This window comes from Alosa sapidissima, chromosome 23, assembly GCF_018492685.1.
Source record: "Alosa sapidissima isolate fAloSap1 chromosome 23, fAloSap1.pri, whole genome shotgun sequence".
Classification (NCBI taxonomy): Eukaryota; Metazoa; Chordata; class Actinopteri; order Clupeiformes; family Clupeidae; genus Alosa; species Alosa sapidissima.
In genome coordinates this window covers 29674846-29688537 of record NC_055979.1, presented here as the reverse complement: position 1 = coordinate 29688537, position 13692 = coordinate 29674846, and the positions used below count along the sequence as shown (strand labels likewise).

General features: G+C 41.8%; 2 protein-coding genes across 8 annotated transcripts in view; both read right to left on the bottom strand.

The window, feature by feature from the left end:
- net1 (neuroepithelial cell transforming 1) overlaps positions 1-1717 on the bottom strand; it is a 29865-nt gene extending 28148 nt beyond the window's left edge. Inside the window, exon 1 of the mRNA XM_042080823.1 lies at positions 1450-1717. Within this exon, the coding sequence (XP_041936757.1) occupies positions 1450-1586 (137 nt within the window). The 5' untranslated portion in view covers positions 1587-1717. The remainder of the gene's footprint in view (positions 1-1449) is intronic.
- A 405-nt stretch (positions 1718-2122) lies between these two features.
- Positions 2123-8492, bottom strand: LOC121698621. Of its 7 annotated transcripts, none has more exons than XM_042080883.1 (7): positions 7507-8492; positions 6304-6392; positions 5844-5929; positions 4072-4323; positions 2804-2901; positions 2535-2617; positions 2123-2367 (listed from the first exon to the last, which is right to left on the bottom strand). In XM_042080883.1, exons 1-7 carry the CDS (start codon positions 7512-7514, stop codon positions 2207-2209), a joined length of 777 nt encoding a protein of 258 aa, XP_041936817.1. In that variant the 5' UTR covers positions 7515-8492; the 3' UTR covers positions 2123-2206. The 7 variants fall into 7 exon arrangements, with proteins under 7 accessions (XP_041936817.1, XP_041936816.1, XP_041936818.1 ...); XM_042080882.1 differs by lacking the exon at positions 7507-8492 and adding an exon at positions 6768-7191; XM_042080884.1 differs by lacking the exon at positions 7507-8492 and having other exon boundaries at positions 2531-2617; positions 6304-6757.
- Positions 8493-13692: the final 5200 nt, after the last annotated feature.

Genomic DNA, 13692 nt, shown 5'->3' with positions numbered 1-13692 from the left:
ATTCCTTTTTGACCGTTGACCCATTGTCAAAGACCAGCCCAATCAAAGCACTCATGGTGAACGCCAGTGGCAGAGCATAAACAATGTGGGCTCCCAAAAGGCTCTTGTTTTCCCATGCCACCCAGGTCAGACGAACGGGCAAAATATTGGCATGGGCCATGGAAAGCCAGTACAGGAAGGGAAAATGGCATTTGCTGCCAACAAAAACCCAAACATATTATTTTCCTGCTCAAAATAACACCACATTATCCTTTGCCCTTGACCTCATGTTGGGAGTCTCTTTGACCCTTATGTTTTTCTGGAACATTTCATACATACATAACGCTCAAATTGAGCATGTGTCAGCTTGTCTATGAGCTTTCAAAGGTCAGCTGCTCCTCTATCAATAATATAGAGCAACTTGGTGGGGGGTCCAAAAGAATAGAGCTGGATGTTGGACGTTAGCATGACATCAGGCCTTGTGCATGCATTAAACCTCTGAAATATCTGTCTCTCCATATCTCCCACAGCAAAGTAGCCTGGTTAGCAGCAAGACCTTCTCAGTTGGAATTGAGAGGGTCTGGAAAGGTTCATTGACTTACGACTTCCAGCAGCGGCTGGGTCATCTTTACGGTCCTGATACTGTCAAGACGGAGCAAAGTGCACTTTAGCATCACGTCTCTACTCACATGATGCATCTCAGATTCATCTTTGCAAACGGTTGCTCAAACGCATACACAAGCGCTTGTCGTCGGTCTGCAGCGCCACTGTGCGGTAACTGATAACATAGCTGGACAAATGTGTATTTCTGGTTGATGTCCCAATACGTTTAGGTTAACGTTGCTGTATTTCTCTATGCACGCGGCCAAGAAGGTTGGAACACTTAACATTTACAGTTAATTCGCCCGCTAGCAGTATTGATTGAATAGTAGGCCCTAATAATCAATTTCTTAGACACCGTGCTTGAATGGTCAATTCGTCGACATTTGCATGGTGTCGATTATGGGTTTATGTTTTAAGATGTAATCATTTCGATATAACAAAACTCCACATAACATTAACATCAATGGTAAAATATATCGTTGTTTGCTACAGATAACGCTAACGTTGCCGCTATAATCAACTTAAACCCACAGGCTAACACATCGATAAAATTAGCCAACGTTAGCTCCACAGGATAGCCATGATAACATTCCCACAACAAGCTAACGTTATGCTGGTGGACTTTGCGAAATGTGTTAGCATTGCTACCTTAGCTAACGTTAGTGTGGTAACGTTATTAAAATCTCACGTTATCTTCGCTGAGCAATTAACGTTATAGCAATTTGACGTTAGTCCTACATTTCCATTATATAATGCAACAAGGTAAAACTGAACAGCGCCATCGATGTGTTCAAATCTAACACAATGCACACATTACACCAGTCCCACCTATGTAACATTAAGTTACTTCAAAGTCCCCCTCCTCACCGTTTCGCATTGTTATTGATCTCGGGGGACGTTTCTGTGTCCAAGACTGTCGAGTTTCTTTTCTTGGAGTTTCCTCTCCTTTTCGGCAGTTTACTCAGCTCTGGAATCTCGACCTGCGGCTCAGTGGTTTCCTCCATTGAAATGTTGGACAAAATTCAAAGTAAAACGAAACCTATAGGGAGACTAAAATTATAAATATAGCCGAATTTTGACTACATATAACAATAGACAGTGCAGTGGGCAAAATTCAAACTGATGCGGACGGAAGTTTGAATATGGCGGAAACATTGTAATGACCAATGAGAAAAGACCTCGGGCGATGGTTGCTCAGAGACCAACATTTATGGGCGGAGTTAATACACCCGATAACAAAAGCAATGAACTTTCAGGTCAAACTTGGGTGTGGAAGTCTGTTATCTTGCATTCATGTTTGCCCATGTCCTCTGACAATTTCCACTCCTAAAGGCAGTTCATCGCTCTCTGTGATATGTTTTATGGAGGAAAAGTTTGTTTCAGAAGAGTTACTTATACATCCAAATTATTTCTAGGCCTTGGCAATCAAATCAATCAATCTGTTATTCATGTTATATGTAGGCTATTTTTCCAATTCATATCTATCTATCCAAGTTATGCTCTTTTTTTTTTCTATTTCAACAAAAAAACAACATCTTGATAAATCAGGATAAAATATTTATTGATGTTAGTAACACATTTTGACAGACAAAAGGTCAGGGTTGCAATCTCTCATTGTGGAGACTCAGCTACTCTCCACATTCCAGAATGTGGTCTGGCCATGTCGGAAAGCTCCTTGACCAGGCGCTGTCACTATTGTGGTGTTTTCCATTAGAGATGAGATAGTCAATGGCTCCTTTGAAAGACTGGTCCTACTTTTGACACTGCTACGGTCTGTGCCAAAATCTGTGGTGGATTAGAAGTAAGATTTTTGGGTAGCAGTTAACATTGCTGTGACCTAAGGCTAAATTCCTGAAGTGTCAATAAACCTATCCTTAGCTGAGACAGGACTAATGATTTCTCCAATGCACTGATTTTTTTTGTAACCTTTGTACCATACTGTACCTACCTACCTAAATGTCCCAAATGGGGGTCACACATGTTTGTCCCAGCGTCAGACTTGTGTGTGGAGGCACTGACAGTACCTCTTGACATACTGCAAAACAGAATTGCAGTCTATATATTAGCATCTTCAGACAGTGGTCTCTCCTTCCAAAAAACAACTTTCCCTAATCATGCCTGACTTTTCACATGTTTAAAAACAACAATTAAGAGTTTTCTTATTTTCTATCATTACACATTTTTGCAGAAATAATTTGACAGAATGCGCTGAACAATATACCCGCCCGTCTTAGCTTTTTCCTGTCTTGTAGAATGAGATGTTGCTGTACGTTTCAGAGGAGGCTGTTTGCAAGAACTGGTCCCATCTGTAGCCTCCCTCTGGTGAGAAGGTGTAATTACATCATATTAAGTATAAGTATATATACTAAGTATAAGTATATATTTTGATCCCGTGAGGGAAATTTGGTCTCTGCATTTATCCCAATCTGTGAATTAGTCAAGTCAAGTTTATTTATATAGCGCATTTCATACACAGAGGTCATTCAATGTGCTTTACATAAACAAAACCAAACAATAATAACAAATAAAAGCATAGAAGGGCAATATAGTCCAGTGAAACACACTAAGCACACAGTGAGGTGAAGCACACACTAATCCCAGCGCAGTGAGCTGCATGCAACACTGGCAGCGCTCGGGGAGCAGTGAGGGGTTAGGTGCCTTGCTCAAGGGCACTTCAGCCGTGCATACTGGTCGGGGATCGAACCGACAACCCTCCGGTTCCAAGTCCGAAGCGCTAACCAGTAGGCCACGTATTCAGTGCGGTCCAAAGGTTTGGACTTTGACAATATGTTTACTTATAGTTCGGTCTGTACTCAAAGATAATAGATATCAAATGAAAATGCTATGACAACAAGGGTTAAAATGCTTAACAGAGGATGTTTACATCATTATTAGGTAAACAGTTCAGAGACAGCTGTTCATGTACCAAAACAACAAAAAATGTTTCAGATTGAGTCGTTTTTCGTGTAGACAGTGAGCTATATCCTGGAGTGCATCTCTCAGACTATTGTGCTTTGGTTCAGATTTATGACTCTAAAGAAACCCTGAGGAATGGTTTTAGAGCAGAAAAGGATATCTCTGAGTGCTCTAAAGAAACCCTAAGGGATGGTTTTAGAGCAGAAAAGGATATCTCTGAGTGCATCTCATATCAGCACATCTCTACCTCTCTCAGGAGGTGTTGGCAGCTGATCACTGCAGCACTGTTTGTCTCTCTCTCTGTCGTCCACTCGGCACGCTATGTGGGCGGGGCTCTAATAGAGGACCTGTCTGGACCTGAACCCTAACTGCCTCTGATGTCAACACACAACGTTCAGAACGCTGAGTAGAGCAATACTGTAGGTTTGGCGAGTCGCTCAGTCCGATTGATCCTGTAAGTTGATGACGGTCACCTGGGCTATGGGGAGAGTGTCGGGGTGCAGGTATCTAGTGGGATGGTCACCTGGGCTATGGGGAGAGTGTCGGGGTGCAGGTATCTAGTGGGATGGTCACCTGGGCTATGGGGATGGTGTCGGGGTGTAGGTATCTAGTGGGATGGTCAGTGTCGGGGTGTAGGTATCTAGCGGGGCTGCTGGGTCCAGTAGGGTCATCAGCGGTCTGCAGTGGGTTGTTGGTGATCAGCAAAGTGGTGCGGTCGTGGTGGAACTGAGATGCTTTGTACATGAGCATGACCCGACACCTCTGCAGCACGGTGCGGTCCTTCTCCTCCGCCATGAGCTTACACTTCTGCTGCTCATCCAGCAACTGCACACGAGAGGGAGGGAGGGGAGGGAGAAGAGAGGAGAAGAGAGGAGAAGAGGGGATCAGAGAGGAACAGAGAAGAAGAGAGGAGAAGAGGGGATCAGAGAGGAACAGAGGAGAACAGAGGGAAAGAGGGGATCAGAGAGGAACAGAGGAGAACAGAGGGAAAGAGGGGATCAGAAGAGAACAGAGGAGAAGAGGGGATCAGAGAGGAAGAGAGGAAAGGGGGATCAGAGGAGAACAGAAGAGGAGAGGAAAAGAGAGACATTTCAGGAAAATGTTGAGAAAGTGTGAAGAAAGAAGTGGGAGAGAGAAAGTGTGTGTGTGTGTGTGTGTGTGTGTGTGTAGTGTGTGTGTGTGTGTGTGTGTGTGTGTGTGTGTGTGTGTGTGTGTGTGTAGTGTGTGTGTGTGTGTGTGTGTGTGTGTGTGTGTGTAGTGTGTGTGTGTGTGTGTGTGTGTGTGTGTGTGTGTGTGTGTGTGTGTGTGTAAATAAGTTTAAGAGAGTGACAGAATGGAGACATGGAAAGTGGGGATAGAAAAAGAAAAAGAATGTAGAAAAAGATAACATTTCTTTTCTTGTCATTTTTCTTTAGAGCAGTGGTCCCCAAACTATGGCCCGCCACCTCATTTTGGGTGGCCCCCCCAACATGTATAAGTATATATACTCTTTTGATCCTGTGAGGGAAATTTGGTCCCTGCATTTATCCCAATCCGTGAAACACACTCAGCACACAGTGAGGTGAAGCACACACTAATCCCCGCGCAGTGAGCTGCCTGCAACAACAGCGGCGCTCGGGGAGCAGTGAGGGGTTAGGTGCCTTGCTCAAGGGCACTTCAGCCGCTCCTACTGGTCGGGGTTTGAACTGGCAACCCTCTGGTTACGGCTGCCCCATGAAAAATATATACCCCATGTCTGTGGTATAGCATCAGGCCCGCACAGGAGTACGACATCGTCAAACTATACCCCCCTCATATACCCCATTTAGTAGGGAATACACGCCTAACAAATGTTGCCTAACGCATGCCTTACAAGTCACTAATTAATTAGATATGTATTATTGGCTAATAACCTCAAAATAAAGTGTTACCCAGATGTTTTTTTCCAGCACTTCATAAAACTCTCATAGTTTAAGAACTTTAAATTATTTGTAGGATATTGCTTGTTTACAACTTGAGCTGTGTATGCAAAGACAGAGTTAACACATTTTGAATAAATTAGTATGATTTCATTTGAGCTATTTCCATGTCGATCTACATTGTATATTGATATGGCATGATAGCAATATATAATAAACACAGCTAACAATGGTATTAAATAGCAATAGCCTATGATTAAATGTAATGGATTAATATTCAACTAAGGTATACTGCTGTTGTTCACAGCACTAAGCTATTTACGGTTACTGAAATACTCAGAGTCTCTGGCCCTCTCTTAGAGCCAGGCATAGGCCATCTGAGGAGAAAGTTTGGGGAGCACTGCTTTAGAGGTATGTACCATCTGATGTGATTTAAGAGAGCCAAACCTTGAGAAGTGAAGACATTGGCAGCTGAGCAAGCTTTGATTCAGACTCAGCCCTCAGGATGTTCCAGATCTCCTGAGAATCTAAAACTGTTATAAACATTCATTTCTGTGAAACACTCAATCAGAACTCAAACTTTATTAATAAGATCACAGTCACTCTTGCCAATTATTTTGGGTAAGATAGTTTACATTTAGGAGACTAATTCAGTCTTCTGACTTGTTCTATGTGCACAAGTGCATGTGATGCTGGTTTGAGTCAGAGTGCACCATGTCACATCAAGACAGCCTGTTGGCAACCCTGTAGTGACCCTTTCAGAAAAGTCCACTTCGCCTGCCGCGAATCTCCACAGAGCTGCAATCATGACTTTCTTTCTTCACATCAATTTGAACTTGTCAGGAATAGCACAATCCACAGAGAAGAAAAGCTTGTCTGTAGCCATGGTGACCGTCTGGTGACCTACCTTTTGCCCTTCGGTAGATCTCTTTGGCGAGCGGACTAATGACCTCATCTTTGCTGACAGGCTGATAGAATGTGCTCCCCACAGCTTTGCTACAACAAAAGTGTTGCTTAGTCTCATCAAGACAACTCATTCATTATTTGTCAAATCATTCTGAGGAAAGCAAACACACATGTTCTGGGGCCCACAGAAACAACCGAACAATTACTACATTTCTCAAATCTTAAACCGCCTGAATGACAGACACTTGTGTAATGTAAAGTCTGTGTTTACAGAACATAGTCCATTAACAGTGTAATAACTCGGTTGCTAATTAGAAATTGATTAAGCAAGTGAAGGACACATCTGCTCTGTAAGCTGCCACAGGCTCTATAAGGTTTCACAGTAAGAGTGCATCATCACGGTTATAACAGGTCATGATGGCACTTTTCATATGCTTGATGGTTATATGTGTGGGACAGACTTACTTTTTTGCCATACTGCTGTTCTCTTCTGTTCGTCAGATAGAGAAAGCTGACTGATCTAGAGTCAGAATTCACCATTAATAACGCCAGTGTTGCATCACTCATTCACCATATTTCTGTGACTGTGACAGTTACTGTGAAACCATTGTGACATCATCCAACTTCCCTAAGGCAGCACTTGACCTTGGCACCACACAGCCCACCCACGACTCATGATTCCAAAATCTGATCACACAATGAAGACTGCTGTCTCAGTAGGGTCTCAGTGAACTCACTTCATTCTGCAGTGGGCTCACTATTTATTCACAATGATGACAAGGCAAATTAATCATAAAAGAGCCCTTCAAATGTGCAATCTAAATCAAATGAAATTCATTGTTGCCTTTTTGCCATCCTGTCCTTTCCCATTTGATGGATTGGCTGGCCTTCATACCCCCCCCCCCCCCTCCCGTCCCTATTTACCCATTAAAAGTCTTTTACTTCTGGAAGAATCTTGACCCGTTTTCACAAGCTATTACAAATGGCCACCCCTGGATATGTAGGTCAGCCTCCAGGTATATTGGAGGCTGCAAGACTCTTCAGTGTTGAAGAGCACTGAACATTAATCTTCCCAAATGGACACACCACTGCACTGCACTCACTCAATCGCATGCTCTGTCCTTTCAAAATGTTATCTACAGTGATGCTATTTCTTATTTTCAACTCCAACACAGCACCTCACAAACACTCATCTCTCTCTTACCAACACATAACATGCCTCAAGTGTGTGTCACTACTAGGTCAGCTTCCACGGTCCTCCACCCAGTGCCCTCATACAACAATGGCTTTGGCCAGAGGTCCTTCATACACACTGCTACCAGAGTCTGGAATGGCATTCCTCAACACATCAGAGAATTACAATTCATCACACAATGAAAAAAAACTATAAACTGCTACTCCTCAGTACATACACTTGCAAACACTGACCTCTATATATCACTGTCTGTGCTAAGTCTGATGTTGAGTCCAATTGTTGAGTCATCAGACACACATAATCAAAGGTCGATCTCTCTCTCTCTCTCTCTCTGTCTCTCACACACAGGTACACATGCATGGGTTTGCATGCACAACCACATGAATACACATACAAAGGTCATGAATAGGACTGAGCACCAGGCGTGGCGGCTATGTTCTTCTCTGAGGACAAGATAAGAAGCTCGGTAGTTTCTGCTGACTGGGCCTCCATGGTGGTACACTCTTCAATTCAACACAGTTCAGTCCGAGTTCACTGCTCTTCTTTGGCACAATCCTTCCCTACAAACCACAGGCCATCACATCACACACCCTTTTGACATTTGTTTCCAGGCATTTAATGAGATGGTGTCAGAAAGTACTGAACCCATCAACTGAAAAAAGAGCTACTAAGCCACTTAACAGCATGCCTTAGTAGTTCAAGTGGGTCAGGTTACAGTACATTTGGGTGGAGCTGATGTGTTATTGATGTAGTTGCAACAAAGTGACACTAGATGGCAGGGTTGGCATTCTGAATGCAGAGCCGACAAAGGAATGAAGGGAATGAAGAGAAATATTTTATATTTGAAAATGTTTTATTTGGTAAATCAAACACAGATGGACAGACGAACCAAAAGCCAGTGAGAGAGAGGGAGAGAAAGATTATATGTATATAGCAGAGGGAGAGAAAGATTATATGTATATATTAGAGGGAGAGAAAGATTATATGTATATATTAGAGGAAGAGCGGCTTCACAGAAGAGAACTTCTGACGGCAAATTTGAGGAAAAGTTGGTAAACCACCCTTGTTACCTAATTTGAGGGTGCTGATTCTGAATATTGTGTTTACCAAGCTCAATTCTGAGTTCTAAGCCACATAATCAGCATTTTAACATAAAATAGAGATTTTCTTTGCTTATTTTTCCCTAAATTGGGTTGATTTCAAAAGTACCGTCAGAAACAACCGACAAGTAAAAAACATTTTACTTCTAGTAACACTGGATTTAGTAGGCTATGTGTGCTTGCTTCCATAGTAGAGCTTGATAATGAGCTCTTCTAATATGCCACTGAGCAGCATCACTTGTTGGTGGTAGAGCCTCCGATCCTCAACATCTAGAAAACAGAGTGGCTCTGGCATAGTGTTGTCACAATACCAAAATTATGACTTCGATACAATACCTGCCATAAATATGTTGATACCAGATATCAAAAACGATATCAAAATCCTTAAATATCTGGAAAAGAAAGGACGCAGGCCTCCTTCAAGTGTATTGAGTCATTTGTGTTGAATTTGGTACACTTTTGGTCAATTCTGGGTTTTAAACTTCTAAACTTCCTACATAATTATTATTTTTGTAGTCATTAAAATGGTAGTTTGTGTGTGATTAAGTCCTTTATTGTTTGTTATAGCTCAATTATATTGTGTGGTGTTTTGGCAATGAATTACCTTTAAATAGCCAAAGTAGGCTAGATCAAGGTCAGTGTTCAAATTACTGCATGCCAATCACTTAATGCTATGCAGAAGAGCCTAATCTTTAGGCCATCTGATGTAGGCTACCCTAGGCCTTCCCCTGTTTATGGGATTTCTTTGACAGTTGCAAAGGGAAAAAAGTGAAGATAGTCTTCTACACTACTTCTTCCCAGTGTAATTTAATAAGTATGTTTCAACCACTCAGGTCATCATCAGATAGGCCTACACCATTATCTGTTGCAAAATCTATGTGCATTCCTACATTAGGTCTATTTCTTTGATAGTTAACATCATTTGCTCCCACATAACAAATACCAAATAACAATACAAAAGCTTCTTACAAACTTTCCTGCATACTTCTTAAATGTGCTGCAGTCAAATGGGTGTCCTAAAGACATAACTAGATCTTGAGCATCTACTACCAATGTTGAATGAGCAGTTTTTGCAGTGATCACTACTGGACATTCCACATTGCTAGACAGCACTTGAGTGAGGATAGACTTATTTCCACTTCACAAATAACCATCGCTATCTGCAATAGTTACAGTACAGGGACATTAATCAGTTCATAGCTAAGGATTTGTCCTAGGTCCACTTCCCTTTCAGCATCATATGCAGTAATGATGCACTGGAGAATGTTTCTTTTTGTTGCACTTTATAGTGCTATGGATATGGATATAAAGGATATCTTGTCTAAATTGTTTTGGTGTATGTCGACCAGTCATAAACACTAGGTCTAATTCAAGACACTTTTCCTCAGTGGTTCCATGTTGGTGGAAAGAGTTGTCCAGTGGTCTCCGTTCATTTTAGTTTTGGGTTGTTTAAGAGGGGTCTAAAGACATTCCTGTTCAACATGCACTTAGTTATTTTATTATTGCTATCCTCCTAATTATAGTTTGACCAACATTCTAATCTGTTCCCTGTTATATTTTAAATATTATGTTGTTTTTGTATTTGTGTGTTGCTTTGGACAAAGGCGTCTGCAAAATCCCATAACCATACATTTTTTGCAAATAATCCAATCTCCATAGCACTCTTCAGCACTCCTCAAACATGCACACTCTTCCATTTTTCTGCATGGCTGGAATTTGAATGATAGGAAAGAGCACCAGTGAGATGTTTTAACTAGGCAAGCACAGTCGCCTTTACAGTAAAAAAAATACCGTGTAAATCCTCTGTAAAGACTGACAACTGTTCATAATAGTTAGTGACAAAGTGCTTTCTACAGAAAAATGAGCACTATTCTATCAATTTATTATCAAGGAATCTATTTTGTTTCTAAGCGTCATACTAAATTTTAGCTATTATTTCCATTTATATTTTAGTTGTAGCTTATTTTCATTTGCTTCTTGAGGGTCATTGGGGTAATTCCTGTCCTGTCCTACAACATATCTGATACATAAAGAGTATATTATTGCCTTATTGTTTGCAATTCCTATGATATCTGATGGCAAAACCAAAAAGTATGTGAATTATGCTAATTATGCTAATTAGCAAGCTTAAAACTCAAAATTGAGTTTGGTAAACAAAATATTTGAATTCAGCACCCTCAAATTGTGTGAAATAGCCCCTTTACTGACTTTTCCTCAAATTTGCCAACAGGACTTTTTCTGAACGTTTGTTAGCTATCTGCTCTCCCTCTAGAGAGAGAGAGAGAGAGAGAAAGAGAAAGAGAGAGAGAGAGAGAAAGAGAGACATCACAATCATTCTTATACAATTTTCTATAATAGCTGATGTTATAGTTGTGTTGTAGCTATGACGTCTGCATGGTACAGTAACTCTGTAATTGGAGTCTATAGGAGTCGTACGTGTTATTGTAGTAATTGAAGTCTATGGGAGCTGTGTTACTGTAGTAATTTGAGTCTATGGGAGCTGTGTTACTGTAGTAATTGGAGTCTATGGCAGCCGTACGTGTTAGTTGTGTAATGGTAACAGTATGTTAAAGTAATGGTAAAACGTGTTTATAGTTGTGGCTGTGAAGTCCCTGCGTGTTCTTGTGGCCTCCAGTGGCCTGGCACAGTAGCTGGGATCCCCGTCATCATAACCGATTTCAAATGGTGCTAGAAGGCACTGCTGGCTCTAAACACCAGAGGAAATCAGTCATCTTTAGGTGGGGTAAAAACTGTGGCCCGACGGGAAATGGAGCGAGAGATGAGTGTGTGTGTGTGTGTGTGTGTGTGTGTGTGTGTGTGTGTGTGTGAGTTGCGTCTAGTTACCCATGGCCTTGCACTCTAAAATAATGCCTGCAGTATAAAGCTGGATGAGGAAGTATATGAGGCAGCACACATGCAGCAGAAGATAATGACCTTTGTGTCTGCACACGTGCATCAGAAGATAATGACCTTTGTGTCTGTTTAGAGTGCAATGTGTGCTTGCAGTTGGTTCTCTCTCATACAAGGCTGCAGCCATGCTTACATAGCAGGTCATGCACAGTAATTAATTACAGGTCTGTGACGTATGGTCTCATTTGCGGGCTAGGCTAACATTTTCTTTCACTGCCGCCATCAGTATGAAATATATACGTCACCACCCCCTAGTTTGCCACATTCCTCTCTGGCCCTGGCCTATATACAGTAGCCCTCCAGGCAAGGAACACAATAACATCTAACCAGTGTCACTGAGATGCATTGGTTGGGTGGAAAGTACCATAGAGATCTTTTAGAGTAAATTTTAGGGTATGGTATTTTATATGTTGTCTATATCAAGTCCTTGTGAGTGTGTGACCCATGTCTAAGCTGTGAATGACCCCGTCTTGACCCCATCTTGACCTCTTCATGACCCCTGTGTCACAGCTGCTTTTCTGCCCCCAGGAACACTGATTTCAAATGGTGCTAGACCAGACAAGCATACATCTAACCCACCATCTGAAACCAGCTTCCTGGGGAAGACTTTAGGGGACGGACCATCTGAAACCAGCTTCCTGGGGAAGACTTTAGGGGACGGACCATCTGAAACCAGCTTCCTGGGGAAGACTTTAGGGGACGGACCATCTGAAACCAGCTTCCTGGGGAAGACTTTAGGGGACGGACCAAGAATATTCCGGCCCCACAAACACTAAAATATTTACCAAGAGATGTACAGGTAAACCATGTATACCAAATGTACACACACACACACACATACACACACACACGCAAGCACAAATGAAGGGACGGCTGGAAGTGCTCAGTATGCGTGTGAGAGGTTGTGTGTGAGGAAGTGACTCTATCTAGTCAAACAAATATCGTCGTTGTCATGGCACAGCACGCAGGTGACAGTAAAGCGAAGTCCACACCTTGGGTGCTGCTGGACACTCCTCACTCGGGCAGGCAGGCAGTGTCCCTCACAGTATCATACAGCGGTCAGGCTACAGGCTACACACAGACAAGGAGAAGGCATGCTGGGGGAGACAATCCCAAACAGAACAGAACTACACACTCAGTGGAAAAGCCAACATGTGAGGCATAGAACATGGTAGAACATAGAACATGGTAGAACACAGAACATGGTAGAATTAAGTATGTTGATGATCAAGTGTGCTAAAAACAATCAGTCACATATTACAATTAAGTGAAGAGTTTGGTTCCAAAATGCTATATCTCCATTTTTGAAAACATTAATAAATCATGATATTTAATTGTGCATTCCAGGTAATATCAATAAAATTGCAGTTGCATTGTTTTGACTGAGTAAAAATAAATCAAATAACAATAACCCAATTACAGTTCCATTGAAACTATTATACAACAAATACAACATTAAAAATATATATATTTATGAAAATCCATTAAAATGGAGGATATAGCATTTTGGAGTGTTGACAAGTACAGTAAGAATTGTGCTAACAAGTTCTGTGTTGTTATGTTAGCATTAGCATTAGCATTAGCAAACGTAATCAAGTTCTGTGTTGTTATGTTAGCATTAGCATTAGCAAACGTAATCAAGTTCTATGTTGTTATGTTAGCATTAGCATTAGCAAACGTAATCAAGTTCTGTGTTGTTATGTTAGCATTAGCATTAGCAAACGTAATCATTAGACTCTAACAGAGCTGAGCCAGTGAGTGTGTGGGAGTGTGTTCTTATCTGCTAAATGAGTGTGTGGGAGTGTGTGGGAGTGTGTTCTTATCTGCTGACAGATCTGGTCACAGGCCTCTTGCAACTTACCTTAGAGTGTGTAGTCATCTCGCAATCCACACACACACACACACACACACACACACACACACACACACACACCTTAGAGTGTGTAGTCATCTCGCAATCCACACACACACACACACACATCTTAGAGTGTGTAGTCATCTCGCAATCCACACACACACACACACACACACACACACACACACACACACACACACACACACACACACACACCTTAGAGTGTGTAGTCATCTCACAATCCACACACACACACACATCTTAGAGTGTGTAGTCATCTCGCAATCCACACACACACACACACACACACACACCTTAGAGTGTGTAGTC